At 48.1% G+C, this 21995-nt stretch overlaps 1 protein-coding gene across 3 annotated transcripts in view; it reads right to left on the reverse strand.

The window, feature by feature from the left end:
• The window catches only part of PITPNC1 (phosphatidylinositol transfer protein cytoplasmic 1), a 228926-nt gene that overhangs the window by 119244 nt on the left and 87687 nt on the right, over positions 1-21995 (reverse strand). For all 3 annotated transcript variants that reach the window (XM_040989533.1, XM_040989535.1, XM_040989534.1), the window contains exon 2: positions 6829-6977. In XM_040989533.1, coding sequence (XP_040845467.1) covers positions 6829-6977 — 149 coding nt within the window. The remainder of the gene's footprint in view (positions 1-6828; positions 6978-21995) is intronic.

Genomic DNA, 21995 nt, shown 5'->3' on the forward strand with positions numbered 1-21995 from the left:
CCAATATGGGATCCTGGCACTTGCAAGGTAAGGATTTGGCCATTGAGCCATCATGCCAGGCCCAGTTCTATATTATTTTAAAACTTTATATAAAAGGCATCATGCTATCCCCTTGTATATATACATACACTTTTGTTTGCCTTTTGCTATTTGCCCATTGCATATTATAGAACACCACGGAAATTTATATCTGGCTCATTAAGCTGAACAGCTTTGGAATTTTCCATTATGTAAATGCCATAATGAATTCCCATTAGCAGATATCTGGGTTGTTTCCATTTATTTTCCATTTCTTGTAGAATTAATCTCCTGGTACATGTGTCTTGCACTTTGACACAGTGCTAGAATTTCTCCAGGGTACTACATATAAACATTACTGTCAGGTGGAGGGTATATATATATATTTTTTTCCAACTTATTTAATTATCATCAATTGTTCTCTAAAAAGATGGTATCAGTTTAAACCTCTTGCCAACATTGGAAATAAGTTACTATTTACTCACTCACATCCTTCTGAACCATCCTTCAAAAGCAAAAAAAAGCTTTTTGCTTTTGACAGTTTGTGTGAAAGAAGATACGTTGTTTGAGAGGTGGCTTTTTATATATACGTTGGCCACCTGTATTTCCTCTTCTTTGAATTTCTTGTTAAATGCCTTTCTGATCTTTTAACGAGAATATTTTGTCTACATTTTTTCAAATTAAAAAATTGATCTACAAGAGAGCTTTAAAAAATCTGAATACCAATTCTTGGTCTCTATATTGTAGGTATTCTCAGTCAGGTCGAGATGGCTCTTTTAATTTTGATGTGTTTTGCTATGGAAAGGTTTTTTTTTTTTTAAAGATTTATTTTTATTATTTTTTCATTGGAAAGGCGGATATACAGAGAGGAGAGACAGAGAGGAAGATCTTCCGTCCGATGATTCACTCCCCAAGTGAGTGCAATGGCCGATGCTATGCCGATCTGAAGCCAGGAGCCTCTTCCGGGTCTCCCACGTGGGTGCAGGGTCCCAAAGCTTTGGGCCATCCTCGACTGCTTTCCCAGGCCACAAGCAGGGAGCTGGAAGGGAAGCGGGGCTGCCGGGATTAGAACCGGCGTCCATATGGGATCCCGGGCATGCAAGGTGAGGACCTTAACCACTTGCGCCATCGTGCCGGGCCCGAAAGGTTTTTTTTTTTCATATTTTTATGTCTCCCATTATGAAGAGGCTATCATTTTTAGCGTAGTAACAGTCATCAATCCATTTCTTTATGCTTTATTTACTCAGCCATATCCTACTCTCCAAATAGTAAAAATACTTACTTATATATATTTTTAATCTGTAGATAAAGATTTCTTTATATTTTCCTTTAATTTTTTCACATTTATGCCTTTAATAAATCTGGAATTTATTTTTAATATATGAAATCAGCATAGGTCTAGTTGTTTCCTAATTAAAAACCCAGGCATTCCAACATCACATAATGAAGAGTTTATTTTTCTAAATTTTTTATGCCACCACGGTTAAATATCAAGCACTGATAACAACTTGGGTCTATTTGGGGGCTATTTTGTCTCAAGAGTTTATCTACCTAATTCCGAATACTAACTTCAATCCCTATGTAAAGTCACACTATCTGGGAAAGTAAGCCATTCCTAGTTACTCCTTGTTTCAAAATTGTTCATATTGTTTTTAGGATTAACTACTCCAGCTCTGTCTAGAAGAATATTGTTGGGATTTTAATTATATTTGCATAAATTTAGAGAATAGTTTGGGAATTGATGGCAACTTATAATACAGCATTTCCCATCCATGAATATGGTATACCTCACCCTCCATCTAGAACCTTCAAAACGTCTGACACCAATGTTTCACTCTTTTCTCAGAAGCTGGTGCATGTCTTGTAGTTTTATTATTGGATCCTTTGAATCTTCTTTTTCTGTGGAAATTGTAATTTCTTTTTTGTTTTTATTTCAGTTTTATTGGAAAATCAGATATACAGAAAGGAGGAGGGACAGAGAGGAAGATCTTCCGTCCAACGATTCACTCCCTAAGTGGCTGCAACAACCAGAACTGAGCTGATCTGAAGCCAGGAGCAAGGAGCCTCTTCTGGGACTCCCACGCAGGTACAGGGTCCCAACACTTTGGGCCATCCTCCACTGCTTTTCCAGGCCACAATCAAGGAGCTGGATGGGAAGCAGGGCTGCCGGGATTAGAACTGGTGCCCACATGGGATCCCGGACTTTAGCTGCTAGGTTACTGTGCGAGGCCTGGAAATTGTAATTTCTTAAAACAACATTTTCCTGATGTATACTGAAAATTATTGTAGATGCTGTGGGATGAGGCTGCTCATTTCTACATAGGAATTCACACCCAACAATATTGACAAATTTTAATTTTGATATTAACAGCAGCCTGGAAAGTCTGAATTTTTGTAATCAGATATTTATCTGATAAATTTGTCTGAAATTTTTATCAGATGATATTGCCTACAAATCACAACTTTTTTTTTCTTTGTTTCATTACACTGGCTTGTCCCTTTGTATAACATTAGATAGTAGAGGTGATCACTTGTATTCCTGAATTAACTGTGGTCAGATAGACAGAAAGATTTGTTCAATGCTAATTGAATAAATTTCAGGGATAATCTGATTTGGTTATGAATTATTTATTATTATTATTATTATTATTCTCTGGGGTTTTGGATTTGCTAATGTTTTATTTAAGGTCACCATGCCTGTGTTTTTAATTAAGTCTGTTTTGTAAGTTTGCTTGTTGTACTGTTATGGCTCAGTTTTGTTATTTAGATTCATGTGGTAGGCACTATTCATTGTCTTTCCAGCAGACAATCCCCTTCCCTCCCTCTTTTTTAATAAACTGAATATGATTCTCATGACTAGGAAAGAAAATCTTCTTGGACATTTGTCTCTTTTTACATCTCAATGGCTAGATCATACGGTCGTCCCTAGTTGTAATGGTAGCCGGAAAAGTGACTTTATTTCAACTTACCATGAAAATGTATGTGATTTCACCAGTTTTGAAAAACATGAATTTATTAGAAAGAACAGCAGAAAGGAGAAGGCATAGAGAAAATGACAATGAGAAGAGAGTGGGAATTTCAAGAGCCTGACATTCTTTCCTGATTTCCCAGGTAAGCACTTGGGCCATCTGCTGCTGCTTTCCCAGGCACATTAACAGGGAGCTGGATTGGAAGTGGGGCAGCTGAGGCTCCAACCAACACTTCATTTTGGAAGCTGGAGTTGCAAGCAGCAGCTTACTTGCTGCACCACGATGCCAGCCCATCAACTTCCTCTTTCTTAAAGTACATCTTTTAAGTAGTTTTTTTAATGCAGGTCTCTGAGTAATAGCCTTTTCCAGCCCTGGATTGTCAAAACCTATTTTTAGGCCTGATTTCCATTTCCAGCTTCCCACATATGTGGGCCCAAGGCCACACTTCCTGTCGCCTTACTAGCATGCCCCACCCAGCCACGGGGCGTTAGGCATGGTCTGTGCGGCCGACTCCTGGCTTCCTTGGCACTAGCTGGCCTGCTTGCCATGCTAACTGGACCCTATCTTTATCTTCTGCACCTGAGGAGGTCCTTTGCTTTGTTCTGAGATCAGCTTCATGCTGTATTTCATCCCGTGTTTGTCATAGGAAGTGGAGGAGGGTCCCCATTAATCTTTTTAGTTAGTGTTACTGGAAGTGCACATACTCTATTTATAACAAAATTCCCTCTTCCTTTAAAATAAAGGATTTTATTTTGTGATTCTCCTTTAAAATAAATACCGTATATTCTGATAGAGAAAACAGACATGAAAGAGACAGCTGGACACTTCTCATTCTGTTTCAAGAAAAGTTATAAAGTTTTGGAATTGTTTTTCTTCTTGATTTTGGTGCCTGGGGATCATTCCCCAGGCACCAACCTAGGAGAATGTAGTCATCCACTCAGAAATGGAATTTTCCAAAGTTTCTCCTTTCCTGCACTCCCCCTGCCTTCCGGCTCTACAGAGGTGATCCCGGAGGGCAAACCTGCTCCTTCACCCCCTCCATGCTAAGAATGCCACAGCTGCATACTAAATCTGTTTCTGGAAGGAGACTGTCTCCAAGCCAGCTTTGCAGCTAGCTCCTCCAGCAAATCAACAGCTGGCTGGAAGCTGAGCCAGCTCCAAGTTCTGGGAATTCACAGCGACTAACAGATGAATGGAATTGATCTCATTTGCATTTCATCGTGACTCAGGATGTCCCTGGTACTGCACCCTCACCTAGACCACAATGCATTGGTTTGGGAGCAGGTACCCAGCCTCATGATCAAAAGCACCTGAGTTCCACATGCAACTGCCTGAATTTGTTTCCCAGTCCTGGCTCCTGACTCCAAATTTTGGCCAATGCAGTCCCTGGGAAGAAGCAATGACAGTTCAAGATTGGGGTTCCTGCCACTTACATGGGCAACCTGGTCCCAGCTTCAGCCCCAACTCATTTCTCCCTGGGCTGGCATTTGAGGAGGGAAGACAGGCCTGGCAGCATTCTCTGTATGTGTCTTTCTCTCTCCCTCTCTGTTCTGCATTTCAAATAAATATTGAAACACCCCTGCACACAAGGCATGGAGTTAATCCCACCAGGGACTTCCCTGTCAGGTACTGGTCTGCAGACTTCCATCCAGTCCAAGGACAGGCCCCAAAGTCTCCCACTGAGAAGGAACAGTGCCCTTGGGCCTGCAAGAGAGTGAATGCAATGTGAGACTGATGGTATTCAGATACAGCCTGTCTTGGAAACCTCTGATCAAGGCCAAGGCTCTGATCATGGTTCAGTATTCACAGTGAATATATACTGTGGGCACTGCCCCGCTGTTGTGTTGGGGATACTTGTTGAACTTAAGGTCACAACTGCAGAGGCCCAAGGCAAGGATTATGTAAGACCATTAATTTCTATTTTTTTTTGTTTTAAAGATTTATTTAATTTTTGTAAAAGATTTATTTTTATTATTATTTTTTTTTATTGGAAAGGCGGATATACAGAGAGGGGGAGAGACAGAGAGGAAGATCTTCCGTCCGATGATTCACTCCCCAAGTGAGTGCAATGGCCAATGCTATGCCGATCCGAAGCCAGGAGACTCTTCCAGGTCTCCCACGCGGGTGCAGGGTCCCAAAGCTATGGGTTGTCCTCAACTGCTTTCCCAGGCCACAGGCAGGGAACTGGATGGGAAGTGGGGCTGCCGGGATTAGAACCGGCGCCCATATGGGATCCCGGGCATGCAAGGTGAGGACCTTAACCACTGTGCCATTGCGCCGGGCCCAGGACCATTAATTTCAATAAAACACATCTCACATAGCACCTGCCTACAGAGGACTGCAAGGAGGATGGGTTAGAGTGGCAAAAGGGATGGGGAGGAAGATCAGACCAGCTCTGGCCATCCATGAGGTTAAAGAGGACATCTCGCCATGTGCATGTGGTGGCTTCCGATTACGCTAGTTCACAGCCCTCCATGCTTTACCCCTGGGGAAGCAGAGTGCTGAGTCCTACCGTGAGGAGGATGGGGCTATTATTGCCTAAGCGATGGCCATCACACCTCACTTTGTTCACAGGTGGCTGCTTTGTCATTTCCTTTGTAGCTACTGAAATGCTTTCTTGTTAGGGAATGGAGTGTCTTATCGCCCAGCAGTTAAGACAGAGGCTGGTGCTGTGGCATAGTATGCTAAGCTTCCACCTACGGTGTTGATATCCCATATGAGGCTTGGTTAGAGTCCTAGTTGCTCTATTTCCAACCTAGCTTCCTATTTATGGCCTGGGGAAGCAGCAGAGGACGCCCTGGGTCCTTGGGCCTCTGCATTCATGTGAGAGACCTGGTCCTTGGGACCCTGCACTCACGTGGGAGACCTGGAATAAACTTCCCGGCTCTTGGTTTTAGATTGATTCACCTGCAGCTACTGTAATCATCTGGGAAGTGAACCAGTGGATAGAAGACCTCTCTCTCTGTCTCTTATTCTCTCTGTAACTTTGTCTTTCCATAAAAATACATCTTTAGGTCCCGGCATCTTTTACTCCACTTCCCATGCAGCTCCCTGCTTGTGGCCTGGGAAAGCAGTCGAGGTTGGCCCAAAGCCTTGGGACCCTGCATTCGTGCAGGAGACCTGGAAGAAGCTTCTAGCTTCGGATCAGCTCAGCTCCAGCCACTGCAGTCACTTAGGGAGTGAACCAGTGGACAGAAGATCTTTCTCTCTGCATCTTCTTATCTATGTATATCTGCCTTTCCCATAAAAACAAATAAATAGATCTTTGTTTTTTAATCTTAAAAAAAAAAGTCCATCTCCTGCACCTGAGTAGCTTTGGGTGACACTTGACTCTGGCTGCTGATGCTCCAGGGCTGGCCTTGGTGGCAATGGTGACGATGCCACTAACTGGTTTCTTGTCATTCCTGGGAAAGACCTGTATTGCAGTCCTGGCCTTCAAGACTTCTGACTGCTGTGCATTTTGGGTAGCAAAACAGTAAATGGGAGTTATCTGCCTGTCGCTGTCTCTTTGATTCTCAAATAAATAATAACAATAATAATTTTTAAAAGCCACAGGCAGAACCACCCGTGACTGATTTGTAGGCAGAACCACCTCTTTCCCACAGCCAACACCAGTGGAAGGGAAAGACAACCTCCCTGGATTCTTAAGGTCTGAGTCCCTCCTAATGTATCATCAAGTACTGGGCGAGCAGAGGTGAAGGCTCCTGCTGATGCACGTGCAGGTGCATACAGCAACTTTCCAGGTGCCCTTCTCCTCCTGGATGTGTCCTGCCTTGTACTCAATTGCACAGCAGGGTCGGGGGCAGCAGGTGCCTGCAGATGCGTGGCCACCAGGACTCACCTGTTGAGGTATACGCGCTTCTCTGTGAACTGGCCGTTGCCGTGGTGCGGATCCTCGAAGGGCTCATTCTGGACGACCTCCACCCCTTCGCCACGGTCACTCTGCTCGTGGCTGTGCTTGCTGATCATGTACAGCTGTCCAATTTTGTACTGTAAAGCATACAGACAAGGAGAGGTCAGTGCCATGGCCGGCCTGTGCCCACAGCCCCCTCCCAACTATAGCCCGCCAGCTGGCAGCCAACTTCACAGGCACCTTCTGCAGAGAAGGAAAAATGCCACATGGGGCTGGGAAGCAAGGAAGACAACGAGAGGCAAGAAGATGGCAGAAGCTGTCTGTTTCTATGAACACTGCTTCTCCCCAGGGTGGCTGGTGTGTGGTCTGGCTGCTACCCATGGGGGAGTACCAGAGTGGCTTCCCATTCTGTCTGATCAGAACTCACTGGCACTGAAGCCCCACTGGGCTGGACTTAGGGCATGTCCTAACTGCCCGCAGAGGAAGACATCACCTGTGTCTTTGTTCTCTCTCAGGGTGGACTCCAGCTCTGGAGGACTCTGTCTCCTTCAAAAGCTGGACCTTACCATCACCTGGAAGCTTTACAAAACCCTAGCTGCCCATGCCCCACCGTGAGGGGAACCGAGGCACCTGTGGCATGGCAAGGTCCTTGTCACCCCAGTCCACTCACTGTACCGGTGCCTTCAAGCCCCAGGTCCGACAAGCCACAAGTCTTACCCAGAAATGGTAAGACGGGGCCATGCCCACACAACAGGAACTTTATCCTGTCTCTCAGAAAATCCCAGGAGCCAGCACTTATTTCTTCCCCAGAAGACTTCCAAAGTGACCAAAGCAATCCGCTAGAGGTGGAGGGGGTGGCACTTGGTGCAGCGAGGGGCTGAGTGTGCTCAGTGTTGGGGTGGGACTCTGTGACCTGGGCAGGGTCCTTCCTGCAGGGGCAGCAGGCCCCTTTCTCCTCAAATACACAGAGTGCAATTGCCATGAGGCCTCTGACACGGGCAGATAGAGGCTGAGCATGCCACAAGCTAATGCTAACACTGAATTGTTCCCACAAGCGCCCAGGCCTGCGGAGAGGCCCGTAGACCTCACACATAGGAGAGAGATATATTTCAGATTAAGGGAGCAGATGAGACATATAAGACCCAAAGACAGCTGTTTCCAGAGCTAGCAGAACATGCTCTTCTAAAGGTGCCTCGCTCCTGCTGGAGGCAGGTGCAGGGAGGGGAGTGTGAGAAAGCTCTAACAGTCTAGTCCACAACCAGCCCCAGGGACCAGGCCAGTAACCATGACAATGGGAGCCAGCAGCTGGCCTGGGTTTTCAAAGGGCCGGGCTTCCCGCCCCTGCCTAGAAGGGTCTGTCTTTTCAACATTTTTTTATGGCACTATATGCGTGTGTGTGCACATGCGTGCCTGAGGGGAGGGGCCGGTGCTGGGGACAGGAGGAGAAAGTGCAGAGAGGCAAATCAAGGAGAAAATCCATTTATACAATGATGGTCTGCTTCAGAAGTGTGGACAACCTCCCGAGGGCCCAGAATGGCTCTGGCTTCCGCTCATACAGATGGATGAGTGCTCTTATAGGAAGCAGGATAATGGAAAGAAGCTTCCAGATTGGAGCTTTGTGAGCTCTTGCCCGAGAGAGCGAGGCCGGCCTCATGCAGATGGGTGCCTGGGACAAGACGTGTGTCTGCTCAGCAGGGGTGAATGTCACAAGGTGCTCTGTGCTTGGTGTTCAAAATTTAAAAAACAAACAAACAAACCCAACAAGGCTTCCACACAGTGGAATAGTATTCAGGCACAAACAGGATCTAAGTCCCAAAATTGCGTCAAAAGTGTTAGTAGCCAAGCTTGTCTCCAGCCTCTCAGAGGATGCAGTTGACCCCCACCCCAGGACCTCAGAACAGTAGCTACTGCAGAAATGGGGTCTCCAGACAAGTCATCAGGTTGGGTCCACATCCAACAGGGCCAACACTCTAGCAGAAAAGGGAAATCAGGGCTCAGAAACAGACGGGCACAGAGGACCGTGATGACAGGATGGCTACCCTTGGGCCAAGGATTGAGACCCAGAATGGGAATCTGAAGGCACCAACCCTAACTCCAGCTCAATTTTGTGAGGTGATCAGCACCCAGTGTGTGGTGCATCGTGATAATGGCAGCCCTACTCTGGCATCTCCTATTGGGCAACCAAGGTGTTTTGGAGAAGAGATGGTGGTTGTGTAATGTGATAAATGTTCTAGATGCCACTGAACTGTTTAAGACATGTCACTAAAAAAAAAAAAAGGTTGATCTTATGTGATATGAATTTCACATTAAGTTCTCACATTAGTGCTGATCTACTTTAGGGCTAGGTACCCTCTTTCAGGGTCCTGAGGGGTGTGGAGGCTGGCTGGTAGAGGAGTCAGGGCTGCCACGGCCCTCCCACACCCTCAAGTAATACGCAGGAAGTGGATCAAGGTCGATGGCTGACACCGAAAAGCCATTAGCCAGACTTGCGTCAGTCCTGGCTGGGAGTGCTCCTTGCTCGGTCAAGATGAGAGGGGGCGAGGTGGCTGGAGGCTGATTCACCAGCAGCCCCCAGAGGGCTTAGCGGACTCATTGATTATTCCAGTGGCTCACCAAGACAGCATTACTGTGGGATGACCCACAATGATGGGGGTGGCGGGACACTCCAGGCCAGAAGCCGAGACAGTCGAGGGCTCTGGGGCTGTCCTCACTTTCTCCCATCCTGAGAAAACTAGGCCTTGTCCTGCTGCTGTGGCTGACCAAGCAGAGGGTCTGCTGGCTTGAGGCAGCAGCAAATGGTTTTTTCAGCTGGGAGAGGCAGAAGGGAGAGGTGGCCCTGGACCCAGGCTGCTTTGAAGTCATTGTAGATTCTCATACAAATGATGCTCCCATGCACACATATGATAAATCCTGGGAACCATGTGTGGCAAAGGTTCTCCGTGGACACCTGCTCTGTTCCACAAGGTGCCAGGCTACCACACTGTCTGCAGAGATTAGTTCCCTCGATCGTCTTTCATAGGAATTTCTTGCCAAGTTCCAGCTCGTGTTTCGCAAACACACTCCATCCCCGATCGCTAATCTCAATGACAATACTTCCCTGCTTTATTGACTGCCCATTAGTTCAAGGTGCCAATGAAGAGTGTGCTATGTATTCCCAACACTCAACAGTGATCTAACCAGGATGACACTGACACATGAGGATACTGAATCTCAGCTTGTAGATGGTGAACTTGGGCCCGGAACAGCACAGGTCTGTATTTGTTCCATTCCACCCAGCATCGGCCCCTGTATCTTTAACAGGTGAGCAGCTTTAACAAATCTAGGCCTTGCTGTGATTTTAGAAGGGGGAAGGAGTGGTGGCACAAGCCACTGTCTCTAGACTTTGGTCTTCAGGAAGATAAATCACAGAAGTCTGACACAAACAGTGGCACTGCCTAAGCCGTGCTCAGGTGTGGAAAGCTAGGGGCCACTAAGCTCCGGCTTGGTAAAACTCTAGTGTTGTTCTGGAGTGTGGGAGTCATCATTACGGGCCCTTACCATCAGGGACAGCTTCATGTCACAGGCTAAGGGCATGCATCTGACAACGCACAGCCACCCCAGACGGTCATCCCTGTCATTGAAAGCTGTCTGGGAGTGCAGCTCTCCTAGTCCCCACTCCCCGGATACACGCGCACTGCTGTGTGATTCATGGCCCTGCACAATCAGGCTCAGCTGAACTGCAGAATGGACATAGGGACACCGAACAGGGCCACGTGTTCACACCTTGCCAACCTGGGGACTGACCCCTCAAAGAGTCACCTAATGCAGCTTCAAACCTGAACCTTGAAAGAGGCATGTCCCAGCTAGTTAACTTCTGATCCAGCTCCCTGTTTATGGCCTGGGAGGGCAGTGAAGGACAGCCCAAGCGTCCATACCCCTGTACCCACATAGAAGACCCCTAAAGAAACTCCTGGCTCCTAGCTTTGGATTGGCTCAGCTCCAGCCATTGTGGCCATTTGAGGAGTGAACTAGTGGACAGAAGATCTCTCTGTCTCTGTAAGTCTGCCTTTCAAATGAATAAATAATTACATTTTTAAGACATAAAAATAAAAAGGCAGCCCAATCCTAAGCATGATGGCTAAGCCTGTGTAACACCATCCACCTGGCCCACAGTGTGTGTAGCTCCTGCCTCAAGATGGGCATTTTATCATGGCAAAAAATGCTCTCATTTAAAAAACTTTTATGTAATTAATTTGAAAGGAAAAGAACCAGAGCTCTCTCATCTGTCGGTTCACTCTTCAAACAAAATCCATGGCTAGGACTGGGGAAGGGGGAAGCCAGGAGACTGAATTCAATCCAGGTCTGTCACACGGGTGACAGGGCCCCAAACACTTGAACCATCACCCTGCTACCTGCCAGGGTGCATAAGCAGCAAGTGGCATCCGGAGCAGAGCCGATTCAAACACTAGCTCTTTGATTTGGGATGCAGATGTCCCAAGCAGCATTTATTCATCCTTGCACCAAATGATCTCCCCTGGAAAGTTATTTAAAGGGCAAGTTTCTTGGGACTGGCACCCTGATGTAGCAAGTTAAGCCTCTCTGTGCTCCTGGCATACTACGTGGGTGCAAATTTGAGCCGTGGCTGCTTCACTTGCGATTCAGTTACCTGCTAATGAACCTCTGAAGGCAGCAGAGGATGGCTCAAATCCTTGGGCCCCTGCACCCACATGAGACACCCGGAAGAAACTCCTGAGTCCTGGCTTTGGACCAGCCCAGTTCTAGGCATTGTGGTCATCTAGGGGAGTGAACCAGCACATAGCTGATTCTGTCTCTCCTTCTCTGTCTTTCTGTCTTTCTCTGTCTTTCCAATAAAAATAAACCTTTCAGGGCTTGGTGTGATAGCCTAGTGGTTAAATCCTGGCCTTACATATGCTGGGATCCTATAAGGACACTGATTTGGGTCTTTGGCTGCTCCACTTCCCATCCAGCTCCCTGCTTGTGGCCTGGGAAAGCAGTGGAGGACGGCCCAAAGCCTTGGGACCCTGCACCTGTGTGGGAGACCCAGAGGAGGCTTCTGGCTCCAGCTACTAGGACATCTTGGGGAGTGAATCTGCAGATGGAAAATCTTTCCCTCTGTATTTCCTTCTCTCTGTATATGTGTCTTTCCAATAAATAAGTAAATAATAAATCTTTAATAAAAACAAATCTTTCTTTAAAAAAAAAAGAAAAAGAAAGGACACAGAGGACACATACTTGATATGTGGGGGTGTCTCCAGTTGGGAAGCTCATCTGAACGTCCTGAGCTTGAGCACAGGGCATGGTGTGTGCGTAGGGGAATATTAAGTGACTTCCAGGGAGACAGCATTACATGAGACCCGGATTCTTGTTTTGTGCATGTGTGACATGATGACCGCCAGCTGAAGGGCAAGGGTGTGGAGTGTGAAAGTCACACTTCACAGCCCTGCCTCCCCTCCCCCACCCCGGGGCTGCTCCTCCGACCAGACGCTGCCCAGCCCAGACTCCTAACTCCAAGGCAAGGCCAACTTGGGTTCCCTCCCCTTGGGAGAATGCTGCACATTGTCACCCCCAGTGGCTGTAGACGATTTGGCCTCTGCCCGGGGGGCTGCGGACTTTGGGATTCAATGTTTAGATGTCGCCACCATAACAGGGAAATTTAGAACAAAAATAAAAAACAAGGTGGGAAGTTTTGAGGAGTTTCAGCAAGATGTCCCCGGGCCAGGTCAACAAACCACGAAAACCAATATCCGATTGTACAAAGAGAGCACGGCTCATATTTCAGGATATCAGCACATCATCACACATTTATCTGTTCTCCTGGAATTGTTATAAGCAGCCCGGTGAGGTGCCTGGGCTTACGTAAGACCCGTGTCATTATGCCAGGGTGTGGGAATGAAAAAAAGCTGATAAAAAGATTTCTGAAGGACCCTGGTTACTAACACTGACTTGAAACAGAAAATAAAATCCCTCTTTTGTGACAAACTAATAGAATCATTAGATGCCGGGGTTTGAGATTGGCTTTGGTTTTTGGGCTGAACTGAACAGATTTGGAAACACTGAGCTACCAGTGAAAGGCTCTGGACGCATGGATCCGAGCCCAAACTCGACTTCTGAGGTTGCTGAGCTGAAAGACACACGGACTGGCTCAAGCACGCTCGGCCACCTTGGAGAGCGATCCACCTGAATGCAGGACAGTTACAGCATGCTTTAGAGCATGTGACAAGTTGGGATGCTTCTTCTAACACCAGCTTACCTTTGGGGGTGGCATTCCAGCCCCCAAAATTCATTTGACTCACGGTACTTACAAGCTACTTTAGAAACACCCATGCGGGCAGCAGCTGTCATCCCTTTAAAACACAATTCAAAAACCACAAGGGGCAGAAAGTGGGATTTCTCTGGGAGGACAGTCTTGATTTTTCAGGGTCCTAGGCATTCCTTCGCCCAGCACTTCCGGGGTGCCATCCTGACAGAGACCCGAGGCACAGCTCTAGGCCACAGACCTGTTGCAGGGCATGTCCTGAGGCTGTGAGCTGCAGCAACATGGCATCTCACGGCTCTCGAGCCACCTGCTGGAACAGTGTGAAACCTACCACGGCTCCAGTCAGCGGAGGCGTGAGGTGCCAGGACTGGCCCTGAGTAAGCCATCAAAATGCTTCTGTTCACCACGGAGGACTCAATCCATAGCCAAACTCGAGACCCCAAAACAAAAGAAACCTAGACATGGCTATGCCAGGGCACGCCGCCCGCACTGTGTGCTTGTAGTTCTCAGTTGCTGCTCACCTGTGAACCATGGCCTCATAATCAGACTTGTGCCCAGGAGAAGAACCCCCTTTAGGGGCTCTGTGACCTCCCTCCGAACCCTCTATGAACCCCTTTATGAAGCTGATGGGTAGCAGCAAAGGGCAGCCGTGTGCCAGTCAAGAGCACACATTCACCTCCAGCGAATTAGTTTCAGTGTCTCTAGACCATCTGGGAGCAGAAGGTTAAACTGAATGTAGAGACACACTTGCTGCTTCACAAACCACAGACAATGCTGGCTCTCAGTGTTTGGAAAGAGCTATTCAAGCCACTTCATGCCTAGAAAAAACGAGATTGCTATACTGTGCGAAGGCCACGTAACCCCTTGGCTTGCTGGAGTGCTAGCTGGCATGCCAAATGGCTCCAGGGTAAATCTCTGGCAAGCCTGGGAGATAGCTGACCCCTATCTGTGGGTTCAAGTGTGGCAAGTTCCAGCAGCTTTCCTCCTTCCACTTTGAGGGAGGGGTCCTGGGTTCCACAGACCAGTACCCGTCATGGTCGGTTGCAGAAACCACCATTCTCTTATACAAAAGCAGCCTAGAAGCTTCTTCCTTGCAAGGGAGTTGGGGAGGGAAAGGCAGATTACCAAGAAAAGCAAACGACTGTCACCTCCTACTCTCCTGAGACAGTTCACAAAGATGGGCCAAATACAGTAAATCGGGTGCATTTCCAGGAATTGCTACATTTTTAAAAATTGATCTACCGAGCTCCTACGGTCCCTTGAACTTATTTTAATGACCTGCAGTGAGATGCAATCAACTGATAACTTGCAAGGCTGAGTGGCAGCTCCTCCGTCTCTCCACATTTCCTAAACCAGGACACAAATCCCCCACCCGTGCCGCGGGGAAACACCAGTGACCATGGGGAAGGGATTTGGTAGATCCAACTGTCAACAGAAAGTTCTGCTCTTCTAATAGCTTTTCCTTTGGTAAAATACATATACAATATGAAAAATAATAAAAATAAATCTTTAAAAAAATACATATACAATGGACAATTTTGCCTCTTTTTTGAGTATATGATTCGGTGGCACCGACAATACTGTGCAACCATTTCGATTTTGAGACCTTTCACATGATCTCAAACACAAACCTTGTATCGTAGCAAACAACTCCCTCCTTCTCCTGAATCCGCAAGCCTCTGCTCTGTTTTCTGCCTCTCTGTCTGTGCCAGGGAACTCAGAGGTGAAACCATGCCGTATCTGTCCTTGCGTTGGGTTGACGAAGTAGCCTAATGTTTTCCAGGTTCACCCGCAATGGAAGCAGCATGTGTCAGAATTCCACTCCCCTCTTTAAAGGCTGCGTAATATTCCACCCTGTTGGCCAAACCACACATCATTCCTCCTTGAGGTGCTTCTACCTCTTGGCTACCGTGAATAAGTGGACATCAGTGTATAAACCTACACCTGGCGCTCCTGTCTGACCCTTTGAGAAACTACCACACTATTTTCAGCAGCACTGGTACCATTTCATACTCTCATATTCTCACCAACAATGAACACAGGTTCCAATTTCTCCCTATCCTCACCAACACTTATTTCCCATGCTTTAGGGTTTGCTTTTTTTTAAGATTTATATATTTTACTGAAAAAAAAAAATCAGAACTACAGAGAAAGACAGAAAGAAAGATCTTCCACTCTGTAAATGGCCACAACAGTCAGAGCTGAGCCAGTCTGAAGCCAGGAGCCAGGAGCAAGGAGCTTCCTCCATATCTCCCACATGGGGACCAAGGTCTTGGGTCATCCTCTGTTGCTTTCCCAGGCCATTAGCAGAGAGCTGAATAGAAAGAGGAATTCTCTGGGACATAAACCAGTGTGCATATGGGATTAACCTGCTACATCACCACACTGGCCCCTTCCCATTTTTTTTCCATAACAGTTATCCAAGTGGATAGTGAAGTAACTGCAATCTTAAAGTCAACTCCAAGTTCTTTCCACAGGCCTCTTAATCTCATGCTTAATTTCACATGGTGCTCAGACATCAATCTTGTCTTGCCAAATAAGTACCAAGATGGTCTTGGGAGAGATGTGGGCTCTGTTAGCTAATTAAACCAGAAAGGCCATCCCAAACTCCCAGGGAGCCACTGAGTAAGTGGCAAGGTGACTTTTCAGGGCACTGGATAATGTCCTCTGCACAGGCTTTGGCTGCAAACTTAAACGCCATGCGATTAAGTCCCTTTAATATCATAAAGCCAAAACCCACTGTCAACAGTGAAGCCACTTCTAGTAAGGGGCACCACAAAGAGGTCGCCAGGCATCGTTATCTTGGGGAGACTGCAAGGCGGGAAGGGGGACTGGGTGTGACAGAGAAGTATTTCTATTTCTGGTTTCCAAGGTGAAATTGCTTTCAGTATTGTTTCGAAGGCCCAGCCAGAAATATGGCAACTATGGACCAGAGGAGGCAGAAGAATCCGATAGCATTTTCTCATCCATGGCCTGGTCCATAACTTACATTTGTAACAGACAGTGGACAGCGTACACTGCATCTCCTTCACATGGATGACGTCACCTTTTATTCTATTGTAGGTGGTGGCTACAGCTGGGCAGGTACTCTCAGGAATGACTTTCAACTCTGAGGCTGCGCACTGGATGTTTCTCACATGTGCAGCGTGCATGCTGGTGGTTTTCAGCATATGCATAAGTTTGTACAACCATCACACCGCTATCCAATCCAGAAAACTCTCTTCACCCCAGGCTTCCTTCACCCACCATGCATCAGTCTCATTCTCCTTCTGCCTGGGTCCCTTGCAGCCACTGACTGACTTCTGGACATTTCAGAGAAGCGGGATTGTACAATATGCACGCGAGGACCTCCAGAGCTGATATTTTTCATGTAACGCTTCTTTCAAGTCCATCCTTGTTTCTTTCTCTTTGTGGCCTTCTAATTTTCCAGTACAGGCAGGACTAGACCTCATCTGTTGACAGGGCTTTGGGTGGTCTCCTCCTCTTGACTTGTCAGCACGCTGGTGCCAGGAGCGTGTGTGTCTGAGTCTGTGTATACAAACATTTTCCTGTCTCCGGGGACTGGAACTGCTGGGCCGCACCGCGACACGATGTTTACACTCTGGAGGAGCCGGCGGCAGCCGTACCTTTTTTACATCCCCACCTGCAACATCTCATATTGACTTTTTAAAAATGTTTATGTGTTATTTATTTGGTAGGCAGAGTGACAGAGACACAGACTGAAAGATCTTCCATTTGTGGGTTTATAGCCCAAATCCCCACAACAGCCAGTGCTGGACTAGGCAGAAGCCAGCAGCAGGGAACTCCGTCCAGGTCGCTTAGACGCAGTAGCAGGAACCTGCAGGAAGCCCCATAGCTAGGACTCAGTCCTGGGCACTTGATACAAGCATCCCAAGTCACAGCTACACCTACTGTGCCACAACGGCTGCCCTGCAAATCCTCCTACTTTTCAAAGTTTCATTTCTTCCCTTTACCATTCTTTCTCCCACCCCCCTGCTTCTGCCACTCTCTCCCTCTCTTTCTGTATTTGTATTCACTTGTTCATTCTCCATAGGCCCACATAGCCAGGGCCAAGCAGACCAACGCTGGGAGCTAGGAACTCAGGCCAGGTCTCCTACATGAGTAGCAGAAACGCAAATGCTTGAGGCGTCACTGCTCCCTCCCAGAGTCTTCAAACTGGTAGCTGGTACCACATCTGAACCCAGGGAGCTCTGGTACAGGACACATCTGCATCCGAACAGCACCTATCTGCTAGGCTGAACAGGTGCCTGGCCCTCTCATTCAAGCTTCTGGCAGGTTTACTCTACCTACAGAAACAGGAAAGCCAGATGAGCAACTGAGCCCCAGGACAAGTGCAGCACAGGTCACCCATGTCACCCATGACACAGTCTTCTCTACCTGGGCTCCTCTTCCAAGAAGCACCTATCACAGGCAATTCTCCAGCCACGTGGCCTCTGCTCATTACTCTGCAGCAACAACAGAGGGCTGGACTTCACACCTACAGTTAGCATGGTCGGCTGGGACGGCCTCTCTGAACATGCAAAGGGCACACAGGAAGTGTGCGGTTCAGGAGGGCAGCAGAGGGGATGGATGCAGGGGCGGTGTTACATGGAAAACGAGGCTGTGCCTATGCATGGGTAGGAACACGCTTGGCCAGGATGAGGCCGCAGCCTGCAGATAAATCCTAGAAATGTCCTTCCTCACAGCCCAGCTTCACCGTGTCCCCAGGTCCCCTGCAGATACACAACAGAAGTAATCATCAAAGCTGCCATAAGGAGTTGCAGGCTTCTCTGGGCCCAGCAGGACTCTAAAATATTTATACTGTGCTTATTTAATCTTCACACAACCCTAGGAGGCAGGTAGGAGTTTTTTTTGGTTTGGATTTTTTTCATCTCTGATGAAGGAAGAAAGTGATATATAGACAGATTTCGCTCAGCAAGCAAATGGTAGGGCTGGGATTTGAACCCAGGCAGGCTAGCTTCAGCACCTACTAGGGCACCAATCTCACTTGACATCAACAGACTGGGTGAAGACACTATGCTAAGTACAGTAGTGGTTCTCACCCTGGTATGCTATTGATGGTTTTAGGGTGGTGTTAGGAAGAAGGTTGTTTTTTTTTAAAGATATATTTATTTTTGTTGGAAAGGCAGATTTATAGAGAGAAGGAGAGATGGAGAGATCTTTCACCTGCTGGTTTACTCCCCAAATAGACACAATGGCCAGAGATGAGCTGATCCAAAGCTAGGAGCCAGGAGGCTCCTCCAGGTCTCCCATGTGGGTGCAGGGTCCCCAGGCTTTGGGCCGTCCTCGACTGCTTTCCCAGGCCACAAGCAGGGAGCTGGACGGGAAGTGGAGCAGCTGGGACACGAACCAACACTCATACGAGATGCTGCACGTAGAGGTGGAAGATTAGCAACTGAGCCAACACACTAGCCCATGAAGAACTTTTTAAAGTGAATAGGGACAGCTAAGTCAACAAAAGCAGGGAACGAGAGGTCAGTGGGGAAGCCACCAGGAGACCCAGAATTAGAAGCCGAGAGCTTCAGCACATAGCTTCCCACACAGATTCCAACATGCAGCCTTGAAAGGGACCGTGGTACCCAACTGAGACCTTGAGACTTGAAAGTGAAATTGAATGAATCCACCCAATTTGGACTGGCGAAGCGTGTGGGCGGGAGAGATCCTTGCAGCTGACAGCTGCTGTGAAGGCTATTCCAGGAAAAGGAGCATCGCAAGGTCCAGGACTTCAGAGCCGAGCGTTTCCAAACGTTCCCATGACCGTGGCCTGAAACCTCACATAGGACCAGGGTGGAATGTGGATATTCTAATGGACAAAGACCCCACCACCACCCCTCCTCGCCATCTACCCTGCCAACCCAGTGTAGGAAAATGAGACCGAGAACCTCCCCTTCTTTAAACCTACCCCAGGGAAGGCAAGCCGACACCATGTGTGGCTCCCACAGGTGGCCCTTGAAAACGAGAGTCCTAATTTTATTTGTGAAGGCGAGATGGGCAAGCCCCAAGTGTGCACGAAGCTGCTGGTCCCATGTGCATGTCCGTGTGCGGTGGACTCCCCTTCTGCAAAACCCACCCACATCTAGATCCCAAAGAATGCTACTTCCCCGCTCGCCTCCCGTCTGTCTCCATTCCCACCCCCAGGATCCCTTCTGCCTGCCCCATCTCCTTTTTCTCCCTTCTGGAACATGCAGGAGGTAAACCACAAACTCCTTCATGGGAAGAAAACGGGGATCAGACTGAGGCTCACACCTCAGTTCCTGGTTTCCCTTCTCCGCAGCCGGCTCCCTTCTCCATCCCAGAGGAAGAACCACTGACAGCTCCTGGGAGGTCTCTCCTCCTCCCTCCTCCTGGGCAGATGGCATTTACATACTGACATATTGTAAATCTAGTCACCCAGGTAACGGGAGCCCCGTTAGCAACGGCAGAATGAAGGTCAGTCCGATGCCGTCTAAATTTAGAAGTCAGACAGATCTGATTTTTAACTGCTCGAAGTAGCTGCCCAGTTAGATGGCAAATTCAATCGTCCTGAGGCATTTTCGGTTGGGAGCCGCAGCACTGGTTAATGAAGATGAACAGGGGCGTTTCGATGCCATCTGAACTCAGATTCTGAAGGACTGACATGACAGCATCTTGGTTCCCCAGCTCTGTGGCTACCGTGAAGAGCCACCTTGAGCCCCAGCACCTGCCTTGGCACTCACGGAGGCCTGGGGCCTCTCCCAGTCCACCCTCCCCATGCAGCCCGTCCCTCGTGGTGCGTGGTGCACCGAGCAGAACGGAACAACCCCTGGCTTCCAGCCCCCTTTGTCCTGATCCCTGCCCCTCCCTCACATTCTCCACCTGTGATTTTCTTCTTTCCGGTCGCGAGGCCAGGGAAGGGGGGTGTCTTCAGTGGGTTTCAGGGCATCCATGAACGGAGCACAATCTTCCCAAATCATTCATTCCCCAACCATCTACTTGGGCTTTCCCACCGTGGTGTTAAGGAAGGAGCATTCCACTATGGGAACAGGGAAGCAGAGCGCTCCAGGTCAGGTGAGGGTGGGGACTTCCAGGGTCCAGGCGCTCGACAGGTCCTAGCGTGGGCCTTTGCTCAGTCACTGGCTGAGTCACCTCTGCTGCCCCTGCCTGTGTTTGGGGGTCCATAGGCCACATCTCAGGCAAGCTGATCTGCACTTCTCTTCCCTCACTGCTTTGGGATGGCTCTTCTGTGTTGAGCTGTTATTTATTTTTTTTACCATAAAATTTTCGTGATTTCTAGTTCTATCAGTACATGAGTCATATGATATTATGTTCATGTTATTGTCAGTCTCCCCTGTGACCCTGGCGGCCACTTGGCAACAGGGTGCACACCCTAGCTTCATCTCTTATCCCAGTGTCTCCAGTGCCAAGCTGATGGAAGCACAGGAAATGATGAAAAATAAAACACAAGTGATCATGACTAACAAGTTCCTTCAAAACATCAACTACATTTTAAACTTTTCTAGTGTTCCCTAAGCATCTAGAAAATAATTTTCTTGTGGCAAAAGTGTCAATAACATGCTTACAGATTAAATTACATTAGGTCCCAGAAATGAAAAGGGATAACGCACAATGTTTATGACCAAGGAGGTCAGAATCTCATAAAGGAAAAAGGTACATAGGCAAAAGAGGGGGGGAAAAGGTAAGAACACATAAATACGGGGACTGGAGCTGTGGTGTAGCAGGGAAGGCCACTGCCTGTGACAATGGCACCTCATATTGGCACTGGTTCATGTACTGGTTGTTCCACTTTCGATCCAGTATTAGAAGGCCTAAAGTGACTGGGCCTCTGCCACACATGGGGGACCCAGATGAAGCTCCTGGCCTAGCACTGGCCATTGTAGCCATCTGGGGAATGAACCAGCTAATGGAGAATGACTGTCTCTTCCTGTCTCTCTATAGCTTTGACTTTCAAAATAAATGTATACAGATATATATGTTAAATATATTATATATGTGTGTGTATGTATTTTAAACAACCCTAGATATTCTAAGAGGAAGCTCAGGATGCCTGGGAACACAGGGTGGAGCTCAGGGCTAACTACGCCTTGAAAGCTAGAAGGGTCTAGCACACTGGGATCTGGAAGTCGGATCTGGTGCCAGGGCCAGAACTGCCAAGTCCTCAGCTGGTCACAGTAACTCCTGGCCGCGAAGTCACCCTAGTTAAGAGTACTCAGGCGAGCTGGAGTTCGGGCGACCTTCTCCCCAACCCCCAGCCCTCACACGCCCCAGCAGGAACCCTGAGTCCTGCTGAGCTGACTTCTCCCTGCCACCTGGAACTTGCAGGCCCCGTCGCCCTGGCAAAGTTGCTCTGGAGCTAGGAACCATCAGGTGGCTGCTTCTGCCGTCTCCATGTCCACAGCCGAAGTTTGGTCCTCTGTGTTTGCGAGTGAAGGATGGGGACATCCAAGAACAGGACGCACCAGGGACAAAGAAGACAAACCTTTTTTATTCCCTCAGAACTAGGGCATGACTGATCTCACTTGCCCACTTGGCCTTACCAGGCAGGACAGCTCCAAGGCCAGCTTCACCTGGCAATGAATCTTGTGGGAAAACCTGGGGAGCCTAAGAAGCAGCAATCAAGGTGGACAACCGCAGAAGCAAGTCCAATCGAGACCACCTGTACGCTGGCTGGGAGTGCAGGGAGTGTTCCTCCCACACAGGGAAGACAACAGAATTTCTCAATCCTGGCTGTCCCTAGAGAGTTGGCTACACAGCCTAACACCCAATCAAGCCACTGCAGTAGAAACCCAGACCCAGGTGTCAGCATTTTCTTAAGCTTCCTTGGGTAGGGTTGAGAACCAGCCCAGTGAATGGAGAGGACTCTGGAGCGCCCCCTTGGAGTGGTGGTCAGGAGTGCCTGACA

The sequence above is a fragment of the Ochotona curzoniae genome, unplaced genomic scaffold (assembly GCF_017591425.1).
Source record: "Ochotona curzoniae isolate NIBS_2020 unplaced genomic scaffold, NIBS_Ocur_1.0 contig_523, whole genome shotgun sequence".
NCBI classification, from domain to species: domain Eukaryota; kingdom Metazoa; phylum Chordata; class Mammalia; order Lagomorpha; family Ochotonidae; genus Ochotona; species Ochotona curzoniae.